Genomic DNA, 27,801 nt, shown 5'->3' with positions numbered 1-27,801 from the left:
AAGCCAATCTGAGTTTTGAGTATGAAAACTGGGATGGAGAAGCCTATCAGAAGAAAGACTGTGAGAATCTGGGTGGCTAGTTGCAAGTGATAAATAAAGTAGTATGTATGACTGACTGAAAGAAATAGCTTTCCTACTCTTCAGGATCCTCTTGAGTTCAACATGACAAACCCAGAAAGAACCAAATATCATTTAAACAAAAGCTCATAGGATCAATATAATTCCATTCCAGTTTCTCTCATGCTGATTTCTGTTGGTTGGCTGTGATCAATGGAGGAGGTATCCAAAGATTCTCCTTGCTGAGGGCACAATTTATTCTTGGGCCAGTCCTTAGCGTTCTGAAGGACAGCTATTTTCGCATATGCTGATTAAGAAACATGGCAGGCCAATGAGGAGAAACAAAAAGAAAGTGGCAATGAAGTCTGCAATGGAAAGTTAATGTGAAAATATTATTTTATTGTGTCTGAAAGAAGTAAAGACTGCTTCGGAAATGAAGAGGAGAAATCTCATATTTCTGTCCCTCTTTGGCATTGTTCTGTAGTATGAGGTCTGAAATATTCCAAAGCTCTAGAGTGGACATGTTCTCTGCTGTAGTGGATATTTAAACAATGCATTGTTATTTATGTTGATTCAGCTTTTTGAAATCCTTGTTTTCCTCTGGAGCTCCTGAGATCTGTTTACCCAAGCTGCATGGATAGGCTTGCCAATTGCCCGGTGGGGGTGGGCAAAAGCCCACCAATCCACCAGGCCGCCTGCGACCCTCAGCTGGTTGGTGGGCAAAAGAGGGCCAGGCAGAGGGGGAGGTGCACGATGCACGCGTGACCCACATAACGCGCCGACATTACTTCCGGTTTTACCTAGAAGCGATGTGGATGCTCTAGCAATCTAGTAAACCATAGAGTTTTGGTGGAGATTGCTAGAGCGCCCATGTCACTTCAGGATAAACTGAGAAGTGATGTTGGAGTGTCGCACGCCCCCCAGCCACGCCCCTGAAAAGCTCCCGCCGGTGGAGCAGAGGAATCTGGGAACCCTATGCATGGAGTAGAATTCACCTGCCTGTTCTGGACCACCGAGCACAGTCCCGTGTGCAAATATGCGGTGGGTAATTTACATGTGGCCGGTGAAAAAACAAAGGTTCCCTGCCACTGGCCTATTCATGTGTATCATTTAAATGTTCTTTCCCTTTTCAATGTTGGAAGAACAAAAATGTTATTTATGGTACTGGGGCATCTAGTATTTTCAGGAAGGAAAAATAATGTGTCAGAGAATTGCTATAAATACAGTTTTTACACCATGGTGGTAAAGATAAATATGCACCTGTAGTATTATTGAACCAGCATTATTGAAATAATTCCTTGGCACAGTTTTGTAATCACAGAGGCACTGCTTTGGATGTTTTGAAACTGGATCCAAATTGATAGTTAAGTTTGCCATGTCATGTATGCATGCATCCCGTGTATTTACAGGGAACATTTCTGGGACCATGGTACGTCCTCAGAGGTGTCTACAATTATAGGATTTCACAAGGACGTCACTAGTTTTATGCATCGAGGGCTAGCTGGAGCATCCAAGCAACTCTCAGCGTTCTTTTGTGAGGAAATATTTATAAAATATATCTCTTGCACCAGCAAGACTAATAAGCATACCACACTGCAAAAAATGAAGACTAATATACACAATTTATATCTTTTTCCTTTTAAAAAAAACCAAATCAAAGTTGATTTTACATTTATCTCAGAGTGCATTTTTTTCAAAAGCCTCCAGTTTTGCTAACAAGGGTGGACATTGCAGGCTCTTAATTCCTTCTTATCTTTGCAACTGGTGATCTGAGTGCTTTTGAATCTCTTCTTTACAGTCATGAACCGCTCCTGGATTCCACCCCCGCATAGTGTGGTACATTCTGACCAAGCAGTCCATGGTTTCATCTTACAACCTAAAAATAAAAGAAAGAGGAGAGAGATTTGCTTTGTCAATTGACATTACTCTGGATGAAATTTTGAATGTGAAGAGAGAGACAGAGATGGAGAGAATCACTGATATGCTTGGACTACTGAGATTTCTCTCTTAATGCTTTATACTTTGTATTGGTGGTTCTATTTCAACTTCTAACTCCAAATTTTTAAAATCTCATGGTTAGACATACAAATGTTAAGACTTTTACAGACTAGGCTGCCTGTTTCCTTGGGCTATAGATTACTCCTACAGGAATTCTTTAGCATGAATAATTTAATGGATCCATCTCTGGTTCATAGATCTCAGCTACAGTATCCAACAAATTCTGTCTCATAGACACTGCTCATGTGAATGGATTAGTCTTGCCTAATACACAAAGACCTGTCATTTCCTAACCTAGATTTTTTTATTATCTAGATCAATAACAAGCAGTAGTAGAGTGTTTTTTGTTGGTGATTGGAAGACTTTGGGAAATCACAATTAATTTTTAGAGGAGAACTAAAATTAACTTTTAAATTACCTTCTGGGGCTTAATACATGTTTTATTCTGATTTCATGTTGCAATAGACTTAGCTTGTTGGTTAGGATATTTAACCAAGCCAAGTTCATTGAAAGCAGCATTCCATTGATCTTCAAGTGACAGTTCAAGATGTATCACTCAAACCTAGTGTTATAATGATGGGAATCAAACTGGTTGTTTTACAGCACATTCCTGAGCCTGAAGGGCGAAAGCCCTTAGGAGGCCAGGAAGGCACTGTGCCGGCATTCAGGCCCCCTGTGCTGACATCCAGGCAACTTACGCTGGCATTAGTGGCCCCAGTGCTGGCAGGACGGCCCAGACGCTGGTCGCTGGTCGCTGCCATGGCAGCGCTGCCCCGGGATGCCGACGGGGCCTTCCGCTGGCATCCCACCGGTGTAAAAGCCCACGCTGGCATCCCGGGAGGCATCCCGGCATCCTGGAAGGCATCCCTGCAGCAGGCTGGGGGGAGAAGCTGCCATTAGGCAGCTTCTTGTCCCCTTTTGCCCCGTGAACGTTGGCGCGGAGAAGATCGAGGCTGCGCCTGCTGCAGGCACAGCCTTGCTTTTCTCTATGGGGTGAAAAGGCCCTGTTTCACACACACACACACAAAAGAAGCCTTTGTTTTTTGGTGTGTGGGGAACGGCTTTAGGAGGTGGTGTGGCAGCGCCTCCTCCTCGCCATCCAAGCACACAGAATCTCACGAATGTGCTGTTAGCCATAGTTTGTGCTTATGCAACTTTTCTGAAGCAATGTGCACTGCACATACCTGGAAATTGCTCACCGTCAACATCTTCTTTTGTTTGCTCACTTCTCCTTTTCTCCCGAGGCTCTTTCCAGCGCCTTTTCTCAATGTTGGGATTTCTCAAGCATTTCCTTATTCGGCATTTTTTGCGCTGGACTGTTTCCGGGCATGATGCGCCACCAAACTGGGGCTCCATTTCTATCATTCTTGTCCTGATCATATGACCTTTCCCACAAGACTTATTGCATTCGGACCATTGGGACCACTCGGTTAGCTCACAGTCAATAGCTACATAGAGAGAAAGAGAAATAATTATTAGCGCAAACTTAGCTAATGAAATGCAGTTAAAGACAAATGAGGAACCTGAATGTTTTTAGTGTAACTGTAAACATATGGACATCTCTTGTTGATCTCCAGGCAAATTTCACAATGGAACTTATTCAAATGCTGCATCAAGGAGTCCCAGAACAGTACTAGATCTGGGTACCCAATGGTTCTTTGTTAAAAACTAGACCACCTTAATTTTGTTTTGAGTCAATTCAGATTACTCTGGAAGGAACTCTGAGTGGGGAAAAGGTGAAATGCTCACTGGAGCATTCTAGTACAGTCCTCAGTGCTGATATATTTTTTCAACCACTGCAGACTTGGGCACAGTCTGTCCCATTTCTCAGGGAAAGAGATTCTACAAAAGGCTTTATCATGGAACTTTTACACTTTACATAAAAACTGGATGGAATGTAAAATAGTACAATAAGTGCCGATGACATCATTCTAGCAGAGATTTACGAAGCTTCATAGAGACAGCACAAAATTTGGCAACCTGAGTTGTAACCTGAGGGTTCTCACCGCTTAACAGTCGTGTGACCCTATCCACTGAATCCTGTCCTGGGAATCTTACTAACAGCAGAGAGATCAACATGAGCTTTTTCATAGGGAGGACAGGATAGTAGGATGTGGTCCATGGTATCAACTTGCCCACCACCACACAGACAATTTTTTTTTTTATAACAACCCTCTACTAAAGCCGAGGGCATACCATGCAAGAATTACATGCGAAGGGCTTTGAACACTTGAAATTTGCTACATAAACACTAAATACTGTTACTGTGACATCATTTTAAGCACTTCTCAGTAGCAGTGAAGACCTCTCGAAGTCTCACATGGCTCTTTTTACCTGCGGTCTCTAGAGAAGAATCAATTATTCTACCTTAGCATGGAATAGAGTTTTGTTAATCACACAGTCATGAATCATTGATACAAGGTTACCATCAGGTTAACAGGGCAATCCTAAGCAACACTGGACCTGTCTAAACCCACTGACTTCAGTGGGCTTATATGGATGTAACTATTTAGCTTTGGACAGTCAGACTAACAGTTAGAGCAAGTGGAACTAAAATTGGCCAAGTAATAGGAAGAAGAGGATGGGGCAGGGTTACATTAACCTCTAAGCATCAGACTCCTAAACTTACGGCACTCCGGTAGCATGCATTTCTCCACTTGTTCCAGCTCCTCATTGCAGTCTCCAAGTTCAGCAGCAGATTTGAGCATCCTCTGTCGTGTCCTCATGCCCTTCCCACATGTTACGCTGCAGTCACTCCACTCAGACCAGGGAGACAGCATACAAGGTATGGTATCTAGTTCAGAGTAAATAAATATTAGGGGGGGGCGTGCTAGCGTGGTGTAGTGGTTAGAAGCGGCGGACTCTAATCTGGAGAACTGGGGTTGATTCCTCCACATGAGTGATAGACTCTAATCTGGTAAACCGGGTTGGTTTCTCCAACCCTACACACGAAGCCTGCTGGGTGACCTTGGGCTAGTCACACTTCTCTCCAAACGCTCTCAGCCGCACCTACCTCCCAAGATGTCTGTTGTGGGGAAAGGAAGGGAAGGCAATTGTAAACCAGCTTGAGTCTCCTTCAAGCTCACACACAGCAACAATTTAAAAATGCTATCCAGGCAGCAGTGGATGGGAAGTGTTGGTGAAAACTGGACTGGAATTGTGAGAGGAACTTGCACTCAGGAAGAAGTCTTGTTGACTACTCATCTTGATGATGGGGGTGTCCTCCTAGTGATCTTACAGCAAAACCATTTTATACGGTGCTATCATATATTCCCAGGAACACAGTACAGTTGCACAACCTGGGAGCATAATGCATGAACAGATTATTCCATGGAAAATAATTTTGGATTTTTAAAAATGTGTAAACCCATGTCATGTAAAAATGTCTGTGGAGTCAATCTCTATGCGTGATCAGGCCTTTTGTGGTCTTCCCTTCTCTGCATCATTCTGTGATTCTCTCTTATTTAGCTTGGCCTACTTGTCTCATTGTGCTGATGCTTTCTTCAGCTATTTGGCAGCAAAACAAGAGGGCTGCACCGGTCACCAAGATGAAAGAAGACAAAGACAAACGCCGACAGTGCAGCAGGGAAGTGGAAATATATTTATGGAATACTAAAAAGCCCCTATGTGTTTCCAAAGCACTGTTGATAAACACATTTAAAGACACCCTGATGAAACTATGGTGAAACATGTAGGAGCTTTTTAGTAATCTATCAATACATTTTCACTTCCCCATTGCACTATTGGCATTTGTCTTTGCCTCCCCCCCACAAGCTATCTGATGCCATCTTCTCTAAGTTCTACTTTCTCTCCTGTCTCGCTAGGATTACAGGTAGGGTCTGCTGATGCAGAAGAATGAAGTGTTAGAATCCAGATATCACAGACTGCATTATACTGATTCAGTTCCAGGTGTGGCATTCATACCATAGCATACAATCCTCCAGTCCCAGGAAGTCAAATGAGACCTGATCTGAATCTCCCAGAGCTGCTGCCCTCCTCTCTCCCTTTGTCTAGCCAGTCTCATGAAGAGAAGCCATCAGGTCTTCCCTTTGTGCCACCAGACTAACAGCTTTCAATGTAACCCGGAGGCCTAAGCCTTCCATCTAGGGCTGCCAATCTCGAGGTGGTGGCTGGAGATCGCCTGCTATTACAGCTGATCTCCAGGCGACAGAGATCAGTTCCCCTGGAGAAAATGGCCACTTTGGCAATTGGACTCGATGGCATTGAAGTCTCTCCCCTCTCCAAACCCCGCCCTCCTCAGGCTCCACCCCCCAAATATACAGGTATTTCCCAATCTGAAGCTGGCAACCCTACTTCCATCACTGAAGGGCTTCAATCTCTAGTTACTAGAACTTGCCCACTCTGGGTCTTGAGTGCTTGACAAGACCTCAAGTTGGATGTCGTTTTTGAATGCTCCACCACTTCAAATCAAAACAAAAAAAATCCTCCCTGCAAGTTACAAAAAAAACCCCTAACAAAGCAGGATGTAGCAAGACCCGCTTTGAGTAACGTTTTGAGGAGAATGACCACTTCTGAAACAAGCAGTGGTCAAAGGTTAACAGTAAGGAAACCAGGATCTTTGGAAAAGAGTGTTAAGGACAAGAGATTCTGTAATGAGAGTCACATGCATCTGGAGAAGAAAATGTGTTAGCAGAAGCATGTACCAAACTAAAGTTTCAAAGGAAAAAACACTTTGGTTTCTTTGGAATTGTCTAAATTGGAATTGTCTACAGCAATTCTTCGGAACTGTCTGAGGATTCTCTAAATCGATGAAGGAACAACAATAGCAGCTAGCTGAAATAACTTCTAAAAAAGACAAATTGCCCGAGTAGTTTCAAGCCTATGAGGGGTAGCAGTGGGAAAATGCTCCTAAGGAAATCTAAGCAGCCTTCAATGTCTGAATGGATACAAAACACACAAGAGGGGCAAGAAAATACAGGGGTTAGAATGTGAGGGACAGAATACGAAGGAGTATTCATTCATTAGTACAAAACAAAGTCACTGCTTGGGCTCCCACCTTTATCATAATGTAGATCAGGCTTTATATCTTCCTGGATGATCTATGTATCTTTCTCATGAAATTGGGTGTGTCTCTGTGTGTGCAATGTTTACATTTTAATGAGTCTGCAAAGCTCCAAGTGCCTCATTGTCCCCTCAAAACTGACACATACAAGATATTATATTTGGTGCTTTGGGACACAGGCAGGACAATGCTGCTGCAGTCATCTTGCTTGTGGGCTTCCTAGAGGCACCTGGTTGGCCACTGTGTGAACAGACTGCTGGACTTGATGGACCTTGGTCTGATCCAGCAGGGCCTTTCTTATGTTCAAAAGTGATTATCCCACAAAACACTTTACTAGCTCATGATACGTATATGACAGGAAAGCCAATTATCAGGCCATTAATCAATATCATCTTTGGACATGGAATCTGGTGTCATCAGTATGCTGAAGAAACTCAAATATATATCCCTTTAAGTAAGGCTTCAAATCGCTATCTTGAACCTGGAAGCTTCCATGAGTACAAAATGTGGCAGATTGCTTTATGGTGGGTATTGGTGCTGTGTGCATACAAACCCAGGTCTGATGCTGCTGCACTGGCTGCCTACTTACTTCAACACTCAAATCATTTAAAGCCTTTCAAGACTTTGGACCCACATACCTGATGGACAGCTTCTCCCTGTATGGATCCATGCACTAATTTAGCATCTTCTGAACCACCTGAAACCTCTGCAGCAAGCTCTTCATCATTATATAGAGAGCCAGTGTGGTGTAGTGGTTAAGAGCAGTGGTTTGGAGCGGTGGAATCTGATCTGGAGAACCGGGTTTGATTCCCCACTTCTCCACATGACCTGCAGAGATTAATCTGGTGAACTGGATTTGTTTTCCCACTCCTACACATGAAGCCAGCTGGGTGAACTTGGGCAAGTCACAGCTCTCTTAGAGCTCTCTCAGCCTCCCCCACCTCACAGGGTGTCTGTTGTGGGGAGGGGAAGGGAAGGCGATTGTAAGCCGGTTTGATTCTGCCTTAAGTGGTAGAGAAAGTAGGCATATAAAAACCAACTCTTCTTCTTCTTATCTTTTATGGCTTCAGTTTTATAGACGGGGCTTCCAAATGTGGTCAGGAGAGCTTGTTCACTAGCAGTCTTCCCCAGGTCATGAGAGGCCTTCCTCTTTTCCAGAGCATTTTCAGACAAATGTGTGTGCTGGTGGCATGGTTTAGGGCAACTGGAAATTTCTGTGGCAGTGCTAAATTGTATTTTAATTGATGTTACATATTAGAAATGATCTTAATTGGTCATGGGATGAGCAACTTTATTTTAACATGTTGCATTTTTGAATAGAGTAAAAATATAACTTCCAAAATAAAATAAGCAAACTAATACTTATAAAGCTTCCCTGCCTGATTGCTTACTAAAGGCAACCAAGATAGTAATTATTTGCAAGTGGCCCTTCTTTCAAAAAAAAAAAAAAAAAAAAAAACTGAGAGGGGGAGGGGCAATTTTTGCCTCCTGCAAAAAGTACCTTTGCACCCTTTTGCCAAAGGGCACAAAACTGTATGCAAAGGGGCAGTTGTTGAAGGAGGAGAGAACTTATCACCATTGCCAAGGAAACAGGTCTATATTCCCTGCACAGCAAATCAGGCAAGCATTGGGTTTTTGCAAGCATGACAAATCATGTGAAAGAGTGTATGGTAGGATTTTCTTCCCTCATGGACCGCTTTCTTCCCGCCTTAATGGCAACTCCCACATTGAAAACCAAGCCCTACAAAAATTCAGCCCAGTGCTAATGCTGGGTTGGGCCAATGTTTTGCATCTGGCAGGCCCTGAATGATGACTACTGCACCTAATGACCGGCCACAGATACTTACGGCACTCGGGCATCATGCATTTCTCTGCTTCTGTGATTTCCGCCTTGCACATGGAGCCATCTGCCGGAGTCATCTTGATCATTCGGTGCCGTTTCTTCATTCCCATGCCACAGCTGGCGCTGCATTCATCCCACTCCCCCCATTCTGTCACCAGGCAACTGCTCGGAGCTAGTCATCATATAAAAGAAGAGGATCAGTCCGATGGCACTATTTTTAAAGAGGGGTTACTTAACGCTTAATGACAATTAGGGTTTTTGTGGTCAAATTAAATACGTACCGCATTCCTCATTTACAATACATTTCTCTGTTTCTTCAGTAGGCACTTTACACATAGAGCCGTCATCAGGGAACTGCTTCACATATCTTTCTCTTGACCGCATTCCCATGCCACAGGACACGCTGCAGGGGGACCAGGTTATCCACTCAGACATCATGCATGTGGAACCATCTGAAACGCCGAAAACAATTTGTTCCCTAAATACAATTAGGCTAAGAAATGATGCATACCTGGATCCCATCCCCCGATTCCTCTTTTTTACCTTCATCACTACAGCCTGGACCCATACAAGGTTGAAAGTCCTGAGTTTCTGGACAAGGCACACTGAGGTCCAGCTGAGCTTTGAGCATTCTCTGCCTCATTCGTTTGCCCTTTTCACAAGTGGAAGAGCTACAGGCTGACCATGGGGACCAGTTTGAATAGATGCAGGTTTCTGGAGTGTCATCTAAAAAAGTGGGGGACATAATTAATCTACAGAATTTATTGCCAGAAGATATTACAGTGTGTGTTATGTGCTGTCAAGTCGCTTCCAAACCCTATGAATCTGGCTTATGGCGACCTCCAAACCATGGAATCATTAACAGCCTTGCTCAGGTCTTGCAATCTGAGTAATACAAACTGATCCTACAATGGCTGCCCTGAAAAATGGCTTTCAGAACAAATAGAAACTCAAAAAGAATCAAAGAAGAATTCTTCCCTGATACTTCTTGGGTTGTCCACTCTGCCTTCTTCATGCCGGCCACACTGTTTTCTTTATTAATCATCCACTGTCACATTTGTTATACATTCTCATTTATACCCAGAAGTGGTTTCTCAGTATTCTGCCACTTGCACTCTGCACACTGACATATGCAAACATTCAATTTTCTGTTTTGTAGTTATGCACACTCACTTGAGCATAAACTCATGTTTACAATTACACATTCTACCTAGCCCAATGGCCCCCAATAATATCAGCTGTGGGTACACCCCAAAAAGGATTCTTTCTCCTAAGCAAAGCATGTGGCAGTATCCTACACAAAATATCAGAACTTTAAAATAACAGAAGTATGAGAGCACAATATCCCAAAAACATTTGATATAAGGGAGTTAGAAAGGAAACACATATTTTCTGTTTCCATCAAAGTAAGAACTCTTGATCAAAGCAAGGACTTGACTTAAGGCATTCTCTAAATTGGTAGTTTCTATTTGCTTTAAACATGACTCTTGATTTCATCAGTTGGATATACCAGAAATGCATATTTTCTAAAAAGACTGTCGTGTATCATATAGCATGAATGACCTTGATGTCTATAGTAGTGCAGTAGTGTTTACAAAGGGATATTAGATGTCCCACCAATACTATAATAGCAACCTACTGCTTGAACAATGTTTAATATGTAATTACATCTATTTAGGGAGGGAGGAGTTCTAACATCTGAATTCCCTTCCCGTTATTCTGTTCCATTTATCCAAGCATGCAAAGCTCTGCCACTGCACCCCTGTTGGTCAGCGGGTCCGTGGTTCCCCCCCTCTTGGCAGGCTTATGCTTCACTGCCTTCAGACTCTGAGATCAGGTGGTTAACTCATCTCTATTAGCTCTCTCTGGCTTTGGGTATTGTAGCCACAGCTAAGCACACCCTCAGCCTGCTATACTCCCCGGCCTCAGCTTGAGCACTGCCTTAAATAGGGGTTGCTCCATCTCTTACCCTTCTACCATCTTTTGGCCCTGCCTCCTTCCTGAGGGCATATAAGGTCCAAAGAGCTAGGCTTTGCCTCCTAGATGGGTGAACCCCCTCCGCCCAAGGGGACAGCGTCAGGAGTGCATGTTCCTGCTGCTTCAGTTGTGGGGGGGTGACTTCGGGCCTGCTGTCGGACTGGGTCTGTGCTGCTGTCAGGCTGCCGCTGGCCGGGGCAGTATGTATGCGGCTGACTCCTCCTTCGCTGTCTGAATGTCAGGGGACTGTGTTGGAGCTGGACTTTCCCCCTGCTGCCTCTGCTGTTGGGTTGCTGTTGGCCGGGGTGGTATATGCACAGCTGACCCCCTCATCACCGCCCAAACACCAGGTGACTGCCTCAACGCTGGTCTCCTGCCCTGCTGCTTATTATTTCTTTGTACTTGATATTTGTAGTACAACTGCCTACTGTCTTAGTTTTCCTTGTTGATTCTCTATATCTCTACATTAAAAAGTTTTCCTTGTTGATTCTCTATACCTGGTCTGTATCTTGTTAGGCAATAAAGTTTCCCAGTACTTCGAAGATTTGAAGATATACCAGCAGTGCCTACACGGAGGTTGGATGCTAAGAAAGAAATGGGGACAAATTCCTATACTTTTGTAAGTCTCCAAATCCATAATCTGGATAAGGCCTTTATGCCAGGTATTGAAAAGAGACTATAAAAAAACCCAGTAAAAACGTTTCTGCCGTTACCAAGATAACCTTCAGCAGTCAGCACAGAGGAAAAAAATTACGTATAAATGTACTGTGGTGCTCACATCACAACATTCATTGAGGCCATTACTAACAACACAGAAATGGCTTCCATAACAGAAAAAAGCAGCCAAAATGAGACTGAGGTGGTGAACTGTCACTTAAATTTCAAAGGGGGGTGGGGGGAGACAGACAATATACAGTCCTTTTAACTTGTAAAATGCACTCCATCATCTTTAAAAAGATAAGATACTAGAACATATGCACCAGCTGACCTTATTCTTTCTCTCATATGAATTCTATGCATAAGTTTACAAGGGTAGCAGACTGTCCTTGTAGACACATAACCATTAATAATTATTATTATAAAAAGAGCAGCTAGATGTGGGGGGGATACTAGAGCTTGATGAAGACCAATCAGCACAGGAAAATAACGTTAGTAGGATTAAGCTTCTTTTATATTAGTATAGTGCTTTCATTTCCCCACATTCTCCCTGCTGTGGGTGTTTATTAAGTACTAATGATACCGACTCCTACCATAAATGGCTGAGAAAATGGTTCTTTCGCTTCCTTTTTATACTAACAATAATAATGGGAAAGGCATAAAATATAGAGTAGCTGTACCGGACGACAAAACAAAACACCAACACACACAAGAACATCATAATTAAAAAGTACCTTCATCTTCGGGAGCTTCCGCTGCAAGATCTGCAACGATGTCATCAACGTTATCAGGAACAATATTGCACTGTTCCCCCTGCGAAGAAAATATTGATACTGGCTGACGAAATAATATAGTTGTGGGCACTGGAATGGAAAATCAAGGGCCAGAAGGTGTACAAACAAGATCTGAGCTCTTGGACCCTCACAATTATTGAAGGCATGCCGTTTTTGCCAGGCCCTTCGAAGTTTATGCCTCATAAAGCATCCTAGCAAGCAAAGGCCTCAAAGTTTAGGTTGCTCTTCTGCTTGAGATATACCGAGAATTCTCCCCAGGGGGGAAAAACACACATAAATATAAGTGAGAAATGGCAAACCGAAATATGAAAGAGATTTGAAAATGCTATTATGATTTGAAAATAAATCTTGCTCATGGCGGGGGAATGTTGGATGTTATGATATGATATCATACATTACTTTTAATAGATGCAATCAGAGACATGGTTAAGTTGTGAGTCAGCAGAAGCCATGTGTACATTTCCTAAATCCTTGAATAATTATATAGATAATAAAGCAACTTTGGCGTTGTATACTTACATTGCTAATCTCATGTTGATCAGCTTTCCATGCAAAGTGCCAGACTTCTCCTTAATGCTAAGCTTCTTCTGAGAACTCACTATTAAACCATTTACTGGCTGGAATCAGGTTCCTCTCCTATCTAGAGTTCAGTGGCATCTTATCCCTTAACTGTAGTAAACGGAGAGGAATTCACCCCGGTGAGGGTCTGTATACATTCTCACAACCCATTCCCAATCTCTTAATTTCTTTTAATTAAGAGACTGTAGCATTATATTTATACTAGTCCAAAATATACAGGAGGTGAAATTCAAAACTTCTATTTGATGCTTCTCATATTTCCTTTGAAAGCTCTACTAATGGTCAACTGAGCTACATATATTTTGGCTCGATAAAATTGAGAAGAGGTAAATGATGTTAAGCTGATTTGGATCCTCACATGGGTGAGTGGTCGAGTATAAATGAAGTAAATGAATAAATAATGACTGGCATATATGTGGACCAAATGTTTGGCTGGATATTCCAACTTGTTATTTGGCATTTTATACTGGTACCTTCCGTGCAATCCTTTCTATGACAACTCTGGCTACTGATTTAATGGAACCTCCTTCTGGGTCATAAAAGGGACTCTGGGGATGATCCAGGCTTGTGAGAGGTCTTATCTTCTCTTGAGGCACTGTTGGTTTGTTGGGTGACTGCAGTCAAAAAGAGAAACATATACAGATATAATAGCACCAAATGATTAGATGCAATATACTGAACAGTACATTCAGCATAAAATCTTATATCAATTACTATGAAAATTAGCCATTGCTACCAGAATATTTTCTGCTAACAGAGTAGCCACTGGAAATAAACAGATACATTTACAGCCCATTCCTGAGCTCAGGCGTACGAGGACGGTGGGGAAGAGGAAAGCCGTTTCGTTTGTTTAACTGGTTTTTTTCGCTTCATAGGGAATAGCGAGGCTGCACCTGCAGCACCGCCATTCCTGGCACCAGCGGAAGTGGCCGAAAGGGGGTAGGAAGCCACCTAACCGGTGGCTCCTCCCCCCAGCCTGCCACCGGCCCACCCCCCTGCACCGGCGTGGCCTCTCTATGCTGTTGCCAGCACCACGGAGAGGCCATGCTGGCAGAGGGGCGAGGCGCGGTCCCGCAATGCTCACCCACCGGCAGGACGGGCCTCGCCGCCAGCATATGTGTAATTGTGCGATAACACGTACTTACGCTGGCTGCAAGGTCACGCCTCCTCCTAAAGAGTTTCGGCCCAATTTGCAGGAATGGGCTGTTATTGGTAATGTTTTATAACTACTGTTACCAAAAAGCAAAGGTAATTTTTCAACTTTTTGATCAAATTTGATGTCTCCCATGACAAGTGGAGGCCTTTGAAATTTCTTACAACCATTACAACTTTTCTATATTAATTATGTGTGACAATTCCCATTTAAATTGGTAGGTTTTAAGGTATCATGCCCTAACCTGGATGGTCCAGGCTAGCCTGATCTCATAACATCTCAGAAGCTAAGCAGGGTCAGTCCTGGCTAGTACTTGGATGGGAGACTACCAAGGAATACCAGAGTTGCTATGCATAAGAAGGCAATGGTAAACCACCTCTATTAGTCTCTTGCCTTGAAAACTCTACTGGGTTGCCATAAATCGGTTGTGACTTGATGGCACTTTATACACACACACACACACATGCACACACACGGTATCACACTTTACATTATACTCTCTTGTAGAAAGATGACAACTGAAAGAATCTGGAACAAAAGATACTGTGTGAACCGACTGCTGAACTTGATGGGCCTTCGTTTGATCCAGCATGGCTTTTCTTATGTTCTAACATAGATTCCTCTTGTTCTTAGCTTTAAAAAAAGTGTCTGCTTATTCAAAGAGTAAGATTACTAGATAGATGAGAGTTTATGGCGCTTCCCATTACTGTTAGAATTATTTGTTTGTTATGGTAATAAATGTTCCTTTTGTAAACTAGCCATGAAGAGAGACCTAATATAACCAAGTGCAGCTACAATGGCCCAAAGAGGGACCTGGCAACCCTATGGGTGTTACATTACAGAGCCAGCGTGGTGTAATGGTTACTCTTCTTAGAATCATAGAATTATAGAGTTGGAAGGGACCACCAGGGTCATCTAGTCCAACCCCCTGCACAATGCAGGACATTCACATCTACCTCCCCCCCACACCCCCAGTGACCAGAAGATGGCCAAGATGCCTTCCCTCTCATCATCTGCCTAAGGTCACAGAATCAGCATTGCTGACAAATGGCCATCTAACCTCTTCTTAAAAACCTCCAGGGAAGGAGAGCTTACCACCTCCCGAGGAAGCCTGTTCCACTGAGGAACTGCTCTAACCGTTAGAAAATTCTTCCTAATGTCTAGACAGAAACTCTTTTGATTTAATTTTAACCCATTGGTTCTGGTCTTCCAAACAAATGTTGCTGCATTTCATTGCGTTGAGAGTCTGTGATCCAAGCACCTTGCTCAAAGACCAGTGCAGCCAAAAAACAAACATTTTGATTTATTCAAATCCTCACATACTGTACACTTTCACATTTCTCATTAACTTGTCTCAAATATACTGAAGCAAGTAAATATTTAATATAAAAATTGAATATCAAAGACTTTTTGTTGACTTTTCACTAGGTTCCATGAACAATGTCTGCCAGTGCTCATAAATCATTTCCAGTTTACACAATGATTTCTGATTTGACTGATCTAAGACTGCAGCAAGTTCTCATACCATGCATATTTTATATACTTCTTCTATCTTCTGCTTTGATATATAAATGATAATGTTTAAATTGAATCATAAGAGCCTTCATCCCCCACCCCACCCCAATTCATGTCCTCCATGTCCAAGTAGGGTAGGGTCATTTTACCGTAAAGTTTCTGGAAATTCCTAGAGCATATGGATGACACGCCGGATTTTCCCAGGAAGTGACATAATGCCATGATGATAATGGCAATTCATAAAAAAGTCCTAGAAGCTACCAGAGGGGTTGGTGGGAAATGGGAGCCGGGGGCAGGGTATCACCCACCACCTGCAGGATCCTGCCAAGCCTGCCTCCAATGCTTTTGCCTCTCCTGTGTGGCTACTGAATAGGGTTGCCAGGTCTCTCTTCGTCACTGGTGGGAGGTTTCTGGGGCAGAAACTGAGGAGGGCGGGGTTTGGGGAGGGGAGGGTCTTCAATGCCATAGAGTCCAATTGTTCAGATGAGGGAAGCTGTTTACAGTGGAGCATAGCAGGAGAGATGGTACTGCTGATATGTGTGTCCAATCTAGGGTTGCCAGATCCTTCATTGCCACCGGTGGGAAGTTTTTGGGGCAGAGCCTGAGGAGGGCAAGGTTTGGGAGGGGAGGGACTTCAATGCCATAGAGTCCAATTGCCAAAGCGGCCATTTTCTCTGGGTGTACTGATCTCTATTGGCTGGAGATCAGTTGTAATAGCGGGAGATCTCCAGCCGCCTGGAGGTTGGACCCTACTACTGAAAGACTTAACATGTATGCATTGGAGTTTAAAATACACCAAGCAAACAAACTCAACTTCCACTGAGATGCAAATACAGAATGGATGGCCGACTTCCATGTCAATAATAGCTAGTAACCTAATTTCTTCATTTTGCTTCCAAGCACAATCTATTGAGCAGGTCACCCACACAAGGTCCTGTGAAGTTACAGACATTTTCTTGCAACGACCAGCTAGACTGAAAGAGATTTGCTTTTAGGGAGCAACCTTAAGCAAGTTTACTCAGAAGTACACCTTATATATTTCAGTGGGGCTAATTTCACAGAAAGTGTCATTAGGATTGCAGCCCTATGCTAGCCCAGTATAAAAAAAATGGGGACCTTTATCCATAAGTCATCCCTAGTGTTCTTGGGGCTTATTCCTTCCACTTATTCCTGTCTTGCATTCCACAGGCAGAGCCAGTCAGGTCTCATCTGGAGCACTGCCCTCAGATCTAGATAGCAAAGTTCAGGAACACTGATAGGTAGCCAGGAGCTGAAACTGGAGGCAAGGAACCGGAGGCCTGGCACTGGCAGCAAAGATCTCGAACTGGCACACAGGCCCGCACCTGTTGATAATAGCAAGGCAGCTTCCCCAAGCCTCAGCCTCAATAGGCTGGGAAGTAATCAGGATCAGCTGCCCTGTTGTCAGGTGAGGACCTCCTGCAGCTGCACTGTGCTTTGGTCAGAATGATTGTTCTCCTTGCCTGGTCCTGGGATGGGGTTGCCTGCAGCCGGTCAAGCATTCTGCCTCCTTTAAGCCACCCTGGCCCAGGCCTTCTGCCATCACCATTCCTTCAGAATGAGAGTGTCCCCTGGAGGGCTATGGTCTTCAATCCTGCCTAGTGACTATTTCAGGGGGTCGTGGTGAGGCCTCCATTGCAGGCTCAGGCAGAATGAACTCTAGTGCTGCTTGACCATTGTCAGCAGGCACTTTGGCCATGTTAGGCTCTCCCTGGTCTTGCTGGTCTTTCTTAGCTAGCCTTAGCTCCTCAGGTTCCTCCTCTGAGGATTCTGTGCTGCTCACAGAGAGTCATGACACCACCCTTGCCCCTACAGTAGGGCTGCCAACCTCCAGGTACTAGCTGGAGATCTCCTGCTATTTCAACTGATCTCCAGCCGATAGAGATCAGTTCACCTGGAGAAAATGGCCACTTTGACAATTGGACTCTATGGCACTGAAGTCCCTCCCCTTCCCAACCCCCTCCCTCCTCAGGTTCCACCCCAAAAATCTCCCACTGGTGGCGAAGAGGGACCTGGCAACCCTACCCTACAGCTACACCTACACCTCAGCCACTAGGCTCTGGCTTTGCTGGATACTGGTGGTGGAAATGCCAGGGAAGGTTGGGTGCATGAACGTTGGATGCTTTCTCCCAAGATCGTTCCTCTGGCCCGTCCCCTTTCCAGTCTATCAGCTACTGTATCTGGCCCCTATGCAGTCACTCCATTGGCTGCCTATCAGGCACTGGGATCAATTTGAGGTATTGGCAATCACATACAAAGTCCTTCATGGCCTTGGTCCCGCAGATCTGCAGGACTGCCTCTCTACCTATGTTCATCACAGCGGGGCCATCAGCAGTGCCATTCTGCAAATGGGCAAGATCAACCACTGCCCATACACATGCTTTTTAATTGTGACCCCTACCTTATGGAATGGCCTGCATGTTGAAGTCAGGAAGCTACTCTCCTGGCGTTCTGCAAATTATGCAAATTATTCAAGAGAGCTTTTCTACACAGGTAATAGGGCTGTACCGTAACAAAATGTTTCCAAAAGATACTTGGGTAAAGGGTTAGAGATTGTGGTCTATACTACTGTGTATACTCTGTACTGCCTGTTGCTGTAAGTAGAACCCTACTATGTAATTTTTGCATCCTTTAACACATCATGTTAAATACTTATGCTTTGCTTCAGTTCCATTTTCAGATTTCTAGTTGGTTCCTGATTTCCATTGCATGATTTATTGGCTGTCCCATCCTGTTGATTGTATTGGCATACTCTATGTAATCAGCCTTGAGTCCCAGTGAGAAAGGCAGACTATAAATAAATGTTAATTAATTAATTAAATACTGTCCTAGTTTTTTTAATTTCCATCGAAACATCCCAAACCAAACATCTGTTCAAAATGTGCAAGGGCAGAAACTCTTATTTGGTCTTCATTTATCTGATTCTCTAGATCACAAGATCTCACGACTCCTTGATAAGTAATCAACTTTTAAGGCACAGCAATTTTTAAGATTTTAAATGATAAAAAGAATCACTGTTTGCTTAGCAATAAAATTTATATTTTATCACCTTCTACTCATTATATATCATTTTAAAAATTAGAATCCCAGCATTTCCAGACTTCTTTGGGACAATGACTGCAGAAAGCCGGCAGGTGGCAGAAGAAGCACATAGACAAATATATACTTCGGTTTTTTTCAATGAAACTATGGAAAGTATCTTCCTGAATTCTTTGTGTTCCCACTCAGATTAGAATCATCCACTAGAAACTCGCATTTGAATGGAGGACATTGTTTTTCATTTTTCAGACAGTTGGTTTCTACTGTATTATCAGTCCACCAGTACAGAGAATATTGGGGAGAAATGCCCTACAAATGTTGGAAGAAATATATATAGCTGAATCATATTTCAAGAGAGAGATGGAAAGATAAGCAAGTGGAGTCATATACGTGAGGAGTAAACAATAAAAAATATTGTGTTTCAGTGCTGAATGCAAAACAGCAGTGGTTTGTACCAGTCTAGAGTATATTTTGGGGTTCTCATTCAAACTTTTCCATATTTTTCATATTTCTCTAAGTCAATTAATGTTGTTGTTGCACTGTCCGTGTTCTTTGCACTACAGGTCCCTGCTCTGCATACATATACAGGTTGATGCAAGAGAGGCAATGAAGGAGGGAGAGGGAGAGAAACTGAGGAAGAAAATGCACTGCTGGCACACTTACTTAGTTTTAAGTTTTGGTAGTGCATGGGAACTAAAGGGTTGTACCAAAAATGGCATCCCCAAGATGGGTTTTGAGGAGGGATTTGAAGGAATAGAGAAAAGTAAGTTATCCGGGCTGTGTGACCGTGGTCTTGGTATTTTCTTTCCTGCCATTTCGCCAGCAACTGTGGCAGGCATCCACAGCTGGTGCCTGCCACAGCTGCTGGCGAAACGTCAGGGAAGAAAATACCAAGACCACGGTCACACAGCCCGGATAACCTACAAGAACCAATGAACTCTGACCGTGAAAGCCTTCGACAATATATAGAGAGAAGTAACCTCATACAGGTGTTCTCAAAGACAGTTCGAGCAAGAAGAAGAAGAAGAAGTAGTAGTTTATTAAAAAGCGAATTATTACACTGAATGTTTACACCTATATCTGTTCAAAACAGATTTAATGGGATGCTGTACATGAGACTACCAAATGCTTGTTAAGGAAACCATAAGTACCATGGATAAGTTAAAATATAAATGGTACACCAGAAGATCATAAAGTGCCCTGTTGCAAGCAAAGCTGATCCATAGGACTGTACATTCAGTCAAGGACTTGTCTAATATCGTCTTCCTTTCAGTGTAAAATGTCAATACAAGCAATTTACTAGGCTAGTGGCAGTAGACTCCGAATGCCAATTTAATTACATGTTTTTGACATGGCATGGTGTGCTAAAATGAGAACAGTACATCTGTTTATGCATTTTAGGTGATTTTCCAGACTAGTTCATCTTCATTATTTTGGTTCAAGAGCCTGTTTCAATGGATAACAATAACTGATATACTAGTTGGCAAGTTGTTTTGGTTCTGGTTTCTGCAGCCATCTTTATTAATGCACTGGGAGAGAAAGTAAACAACTCATTTATAAAATCCAGGCAGTAATAACTTGGGGACTATTGACTGACAGTGAGGATACGGTCAGAAAGGGACCTGGAGAGGAGGTTTAATAGTAAAATGTAAAATGAGGAAGAACACATAGGGGGAGGGAGATTCAAACAGAAGCTTCTGTGGGAAGGCAATACAGAGCTTGGAAAAAATAATTCCCCTAAAACAGCACAAAATGATAGGAGGCAGGAAGTTTGATAAGAGCACACTGAGCAATATGACAGAACGGTAAGATATCGGGCGTCCTGCTGCGAATCACAGAAATCTTCATTACACTGTGCCGCAGAAGCCTTGGTTAGAAAATGGCACACAGCACTGGTTATCTCAGCGTGGACGTTCATAAATTGTGACAAATTATGTTCAGGCCATGCTCATTGGACTGCCTTCAAAATGGTCTGCTTTCCCCAACAGAGCATTTGAATCACTTACTGAGGTCTGCAAACATTATTTTACATGTTAGTATATAACATTTTGCCCTGACCTGGATGGCCCAGGCTAGCCTGATCTCGTCAAATCTCAGAAGCTAAGCAGGGTCAGCCCTGGTTAGTATGTGGATGGGAGACCACCAAGGAATACCAGGGTTGCTGTGCAGAGGAAGGCACTGGCAAACCACCTCTGTTAGTCACTTGCCATGAAAACCCCAAAAGGGGTTGCCATAAGTCGGCTGCGACTTGACGGCACTTTACACACACATATATAACAATTTGGATTGTTTAGTAACAAAAAGTGAAAACAGAGCCATTGCTTTATCACAGGTAACAGACAATGCAAATAGCTTAGCTTGTGCTGTTTTTTAAAAGCTTGATAGCTTGACACCATCAGTAAATGTGATTATCCTGAACTAGCAGCCCCAGTGTGAATTCGGAATCTCCAGTGTGCCACGTGTACAGAAATGTATGAAAACATTAAGGTGCCATGCTTTACAATGTTGGGGGATGCTCCATTTGTGCAGTGAAGATATGAACAAATATCAGTCCTCACAACTGGAGGGAATGGGGCAGGCTACTTATATGAAACTTTGAGCCTCAGAAAGGTTGGGATCCTAAAAAGTTCAACTAATTTCAGAGTGTCGTCGTGTTTACATGAGGTCCTTATTCCAGTGTACAACCATGGATGATGCACTTCCTGATTGGCCCATATATCTGATTGGACTAGGGTTGCCAACCTCCAGGTACTAGCTGGAGATTTCCTGCTATTACAACTGATCTCTAGCCGATAGAGATAAGTTCACCTGGAGAAAATGGCCGCTTTGGCGATTGGACTCTTTGGCATTGAAGTCCCTCCCCTCCCAAACCCTGCCCTCCTCAGGCTCCGCTCCAAAAACCTCCTGCCAGCGGCGAGGAGGGGCCCGGCAACCGTAGATTGGACCCACATATCTGCAGGACCATCTCTCCTGCTCTTTGCTCCACTGTGAACAACTGCACTCATCTGAACAAAGCCTTCTAAAATTGCTACCATGCAAATGGGTAAGATCGATAGCTTCCCATATATGTGGTCGCCACCTTGTGGAATAGCCTGCCTGAGGAGGTCAGGTAGAATCCTACTCTTCTGGCAGTTCGCAAACTATGTAAAGCAACTGTTTATAAAGGGAATAGGGCTGTATTATAATGGAATGGTTCATGAGGGCAGGTTTTATAAAAGGAACAGGATTGCAGACTATGTCAATGTTTAGTATATGTATTATCCTGCTCTTACGGAATTGTTTTCTACTTCTGTAATTCTGCTTTCGGCATGTCTGACACCTTTTTCTTTTTGCATTGTTTTTCAAACTTTATGGTTCTAGTTCTATTGCTTTGTTTATTAGATGTCTTATTCTGATTACATTGTTTTATAACATATGATTAGGGTTGCACAGCCTGGCAACGTCTGAGAGTCCAGGAGATGGTAGCATGGGGAGGGGGCACCATTGGCAATGATGTGACATCACTTTGGGGAAAAACCTGGAAGTAACATCATGCCTTTCTAGGAATAACCAGAAACTCTGTGGTAAAGACATAGAGTTTCTGGCAATTCCTAGAGAGGCCCACCATCACTTCTGGGTTATCCCCAAAAGTGATGTCACTCTGTCACCAAGGGCATTTTTTTAAACATTATTTTTATTCTCCCACCTGAAGGAGCAGTGGTAGTAAGCAAGAGCCAGGAGCAGGAAATCCCCCACTTCTGCTGGGAAATTGGCAGTCCTACATGCAATTCACCTTGAGTCTCAGAGAGAGTGCTCGGCTATAAATAACATAAATGAATGAATAAATAAATTCATCTGAAGATCTCCACATGTGCATCTGTAGATCCTAATTTAATCTATATGCTAATGCATTATATCTTCCTTCCAGAGTATGAGGTGATGACTGCCCCTGTTTTGTGTATGTGTGTGTAAAGTGCTGTCAAATCACAGCTGACTTATGGTTGACCCCACAGGGTTTTCAAGGCAAGTGATTAAGTAGAGGTGGTTTGCCATTGCCTTCCTCTACAAAGCCTTTCTTGGCGGTCTCCCATCCAAGTATTGACCCTAGTTAGCGTCTGAGATCTGATAAGACCGGGCTATACTATAGCATTCCACATCCCACTTTATGTGTATCCTGTTGTATTCAAAGAATACAAGAATGGGTCATAGGTTCAGCTCCTATATCTTGGACGAGATAATGAGTGAGATTGCTAGTCGGTGAAGCCAAGGGAGAAATTATTTTGCGTGTTCTAAGGGTCATTTTGTAAACTGGTGTCAACAGAAAATGCTCATCCAGTGTGGTATAGTGGTTAAGAGTGGTGGACTCTAATCTGGAGAACTGGGTTTGATTCCCCACTCCTCCACATGAATAGCAGACTCTACGCTAGTGAATTGAGGTAGTTTCCCCACTCCTCCACATGAAGTCTGTTGGGTGACCTTGGGCCAGTCACAGTTCTCTCAGAACTCTCTCAACCCCACCTACCTCATAAGGTGCCTGTTGGGGGGGAGAGAGGAAGGGATTGTGATTGTAAACTGCTTTGAGACTCCTTAAAGTAGAGAAAAACAGGATATAAAAAACAACTCTTCTTCCTCATTTATACATTTCATTTTAATAGAAAATCCGGCTCACACAGGATCTCTGGGCCAAACTTCCCTATGCCATTTTCCTGTTTTGAAATGGGAGTTGCAATTTGTCCCACTGGGCAAAACATATGGATCAGTATTCTGTGCCTAAATGGAGGCAGGCAATTTTGCATATTATGGGTTGTTGTTTTTTTTAAGTGTTTAACATGAAAATTTACTTAGCATGACAACATATTATGAGTTTTAGAAGAGATACAAAAACTGTATTACATATCACTGAGTGACTCCCATACAGATATTTTGATCCTATATTGTGCAATTTTTTGTAGCAAGGAAGTGGTTCCAAAAAAGCAAACAAAAAACTATATTTTGTCACCTGTAAGGTCAGGGAGTGCATATTGTCTCTATACTATACAGGACATTAAACATCTGGCACAAACTTACAGAAAACAGTTTTTACTTGATATTCAGCATTCTTCCACTGTCCCTGAGGGACAGTCTAATGTTTAATTACAATGTATTGATCCTTTGCCTGTACTAAAGTTATTATACCCATGCTGCTTGGGGGATACTAACTTTATGTAATGTTAACACACGGCTTATAATTACAGGGCTACATTAACCTTCTATTTCCCAAATATGACAGCTGAGTCTGTGAGCTATATGGGATCCCACAGAATCAGGCATGAGACCCAGACTCACAAAAATAATGGAGGTCCTCTTTGTGCCCTTACCGTTGTTCAGTGGGTGTGTGCTAGGAGTAATGATAGAGACATGAAAATAGCATGGAGTTTATAGAATCATAGAATCATAAGTTGGAAGGGACCACCAGGGTCATCTAGTCCAACCCCCTGCACAATGCAGGACATTCACAACTACCTCCCCCCAACACCCCCAGTGACCCATACTCCATGCCCAGAAGATGGCCAAGATGCCCTCCCTCTCATCATCTGCTTAAGGTCATAGAATCAGCATTGCTGACAGATGGCCATCTAACCTCTTCTTAAAAACCTCCAGGGAAGGAGAGCTTACCACCTCCTGAGGAAGCCTGTTCCACTGAGGAACTGCTGTAACTGTTAGAAAATTCTTCCTAATGTCTAGACGGAAACTCTTTTGATTTAATTTCAGCCTGTTGGTTCTGGTCTGACCTTCTGAGGCAACAGAAAATGGCGCCATCCTCTATGTGACAGCCCTTCAAGTACTTGAAGATGGTTATCATATCACCTCTCGCTCGTTTCCTCTTCAGGCTAAACATACCCAACTCCTTCAACCTTTCCTCATAGGACTTGGTCTCCAGACCCCTTAACATGTTTGGTGCCATCCTCTGGACATGTTCCAGTTTAAGAAAGAAGGGAGTCCTATGGTCTCTGTTGTTTGTGTCATCTAGGCCTTTGAGACATAACACCCCCTGAAAGCAGAGGCAAGCAATTACAAGGATGGGGATTCTGTTTAGAAAACTGTGAGAGCTAACATTTATCCATAGGATGAAGCCCATAGGAATCCAGAACAATCATCAGTTAAGCTGGTGTTCATCCCATTGATTGCTACAAACAACAAATTTGCTTTGATGCCATAATTAGCCTTTCCCATGCACGAGTCACATTCTCAACTCGTTGTCCCTCCCTCCTCCAAATGAAAGAACTGGATTATAAAAAAGAATTGGAGTTGGCTAAGAGGTTGACTGTTTTGGCATATGCCCCAAAAGTGGTACTTGCCACTAAAGTTGCCAACTATGCGCTGTTCTGAGGAACGTTCTTCATCCTAAGGACTTGTTATGAGCTAGAACTAGTGCAGTTTAGTGGACTTTGACCAGCAGATCAGGGACCAAAGAGTATATCCTTCCTCCCTTTTATCCTAAAAAACCTGAAAGGATAGGCTAAGAGGTGGTAGCTGAATTCAGACATCATGATAAACCATTAGTTTCTTCAAACCTGGATAGTCTACAAATCCTTGTTTATTTCTTGCTTCCCATAGCCCAGCAAGGTCCTCCAACACTGCCACATCTATGCCAGACAGCTGTCAGGAATAGTGTTACTCAGCAAAATGGTTTGCAAACTCATATGTCACAACAATCACAGTTAGTTAACAAATGAAACATGAACCCTAGTTTCAAATCCTGGTTTGGTGCTAACTCAAAAATCCCACTTGGCTGGATTATCGGCATTCAGCCATCACAACTAACCAGGGCTCGAGCAAACTGTAATTTATAAACTATGGTTTATTGTGGCAATTTGCATGTGGCAAGTGACCTGCCCATATGCTACCATGAGAGCTGTGTAGTCAAGCAGAGATTTGAACCCGTCTCTCTTCATCTAAGTTCAACACTCTAACCACTGTATCACATTGGGTCTACCTTAGCCTGTGCTGATCTCTACCACTATGGGACAGACATGAACAGACAAGAATCTACTAGCTGGAGATCTCCTGTTATTACAACTCATCTCCAGCCCATAGAGATCAGTTCGCCTGGAGAAAATGGCTGCTTTGGCCATTGGACTCTATGGCATTGAAGTCCCTCCCCTCCTCAAACCCCGCCCACCTCAGGCTCCACCCCAAAAACCTCCCGCCGATGGCGAAGAGGGACCTGGCAACCCTAGCTCTATCTGATCAGTAGGTAGAGGGATTAAATCTGCCATTACCCATGGATACTCTCCACTTCTTTCATTTGGCTACTGTGGCACCTAAATGTAAATAGCAGACATGGCTATTTCTTAAGATTTTGTATGATTCAGTCAAAGAAAATAGCATTCGTTCTAAGCAAAGATAAATAGTCTCAGGTACCTCATAGGTCACCCCACTGTCAGTGCCGGCATCCCATGGTATCAGATCTTGAACAACCTTCTGGACCCACCCACATTCTTTGGTACACAAGTCCTCAGCTGACAGTCCTACGTTCCAGTCCGGACTGGGCCCTAGCATGGTAAGGAAAGACATCAGATGGCGTGTTCTGTCCACCGAAAATTCAGCAGAGGGCGCAGCTCTCCTGTAAATGGAAAAGAGAGAGAGAGAGAGAGAGAGAGAGAGAGAGAGAGAGAGAGAGAGAGAGAGAGAGAGAGAGAGAGAGAGAGAGAGAGAGAGAGAGAGAGAGATATGAAGTAAAGTTTGCTATTTGAGAAGCTGTCATCTTGAATACTGCAGGGAAAAAAATATATAGAGAGAGAGAGTTATGTGGTAACCTATAAAACATTTTTGTGAGCAGTCAAACCGAAGCTGACATGGTTATTTCCAGCAAAGTGATTTTAGGATCATGGTGACAGGCAGCAGAATATCTGCATGTATTAGAAACATCAAAGATTGAGATGACAAAGTGTTCGATATTGTTATACTATACTATATCTTTTTCAGCACTCAGATGAGCATGTGTATTACTTAATGAAGTGGCTATTTGCTCCTTTTAAAAGATTTTATTGGAAGTTCAAGTCACTTGATAAGGAAACACATGAATCACCTCACACTCATGGAAGAATGTTTCTTTAAAGCTGTAGGTAATGAAGTAGAGGTATTCTGAAGACGTAGTCCTTGCGTGGTTCTCTGATGGATTTTTGAAAAGGCTTGTGCTGGGCTCTAACTAAAAAGTTCATATGGGCAATCTTTTCAAAACTATAATTAGTTAGCTTTTCATGCTCAAGCATGTGTGAGATTTACTGCATCAGCCAGAAGATACTGTAGCCAAGTATTGTGCAAGTTTCTGCCAAAGAATATCTGTGGCAATAAGCAGCACACCCTGATTCTTATGCTCTTGCCAAGGATTCCCTTATGCAGAGCCTGCATTGCATACGGAATCAATCATGTTGTGCAATGGGCTGGCCAAAGGTCTTCAATGACTGACGGTCCTTCTAACCCATCCCCATAGTAACATGTGCAAAACTAGTGGCTTGATCCATATGGTTAGGCTTGCGCTCCTGTGACATTCTAATGATTGGCACTGATCTCTGGCACCTGCCCTCCTCCACAGGTGAAATGTTCTGTTATTGGAAGCCAGCACAGATAGTCGTAGTCCAAAATGAATCAGAAGAGCCAAAGGGCCCCAAGGATGAGGCACGATTGAGACATCAGTGATTCTCGTTTTTTATCATCCTGCTGTCAGTGTATTGCAAATGCTTCCACAAAACGTAGCCCTGGGATGTAGGGGGGGGGGGAGGGCATAAACAATGGCCAGCAGAAATAGTACAGTTCTTACAAAATACCATTTTGTAATATTGTAGTGGATTCAGGAGTCCTAATGCTTCATCTTTAATATTTACAGGATCATGTAATTAGGCAGAAAAAATACAGCACACTTAAAGAAAGGGAAAAGAACAAAGTGGCATCACTACATTATAGTATAAGTCACTGGCCTCTCATTTTCACCTACAGAGGTAGAATCATAGAGTTGGAAGGGACCATCAGGGTCATCTAGTCCAACCCCCTGCACAATGCAGGAAATTCACAACTACCTCCCCCCCCCCACACACACACCCCTGCGACTCCTACTCTATGCTCAGAAGATGGCAAAAAAACCCTCCTGGATCCCTGGCCAATCTGGCCTGGAGGAAAATTGCTTCCT

General features: G+C 43.2%; 1 protein-coding gene across 1 annotated transcript in view; it reads right to left on the bottom strand.

The window, feature by feature from the left end:
- Positions 1-1,714: 1,714 nt before the first annotated feature.
- SPON1 (spondin 1) overlaps positions 1,715-27,801 on the bottom strand; it is a 362,076-nt gene continuing 335,989 nt past the window's right edge. Inside the window, exons 8-16 of the mRNA XM_056851935.1 lie at positions 26,037-26,238; positions 13,402-13,542; positions 12,290-12,368; positions 9,465-9,647; positions 9,203-9,373; positions 8,926-9,093; positions 4,685-4,849; positions 3,240-3,503; positions 1,715-1,933 (exon numbers count right to left, since the gene is read on the bottom strand). Coding sequence (XP_056707913.1) covers positions 1,770-1,933; positions 3,240-3,503; positions 4,685-4,849; positions 8,926-9,093; positions 9,203-9,373; positions 9,465-9,647; positions 12,290-12,368; positions 13,402-13,542; positions 26,037-26,238 — 1,537 coding nt within the window. The 3' untranslated portion in view covers positions 1,715-1,769. The remainder of the gene's footprint in view (positions 1,934-3,239; positions 3,504-4,684; positions 4,850-8,925; positions 9,094-9,202; positions 9,374-9,464; positions 9,648-12,289; positions 12,369-13,401; positions 13,543-26,036; positions 26,239-27,801) is intronic.

Source organism: Euleptes europaea, chromosome 6 (genome assembly GCF_029931775.1).
Source record: "Euleptes europaea isolate rEulEur1 chromosome 6, rEulEur1.hap1, whole genome shotgun sequence".
Lineage (NCBI taxonomy): Eukaryota > Metazoa > Chordata > Lepidosauria > Squamata > Sphaerodactylidae > Euleptes > Euleptes europaea.
Note: the sequence above shows the minus strand (reverse complement) of the source record. Positions and strands in the feature narration are given on the sequence as shown.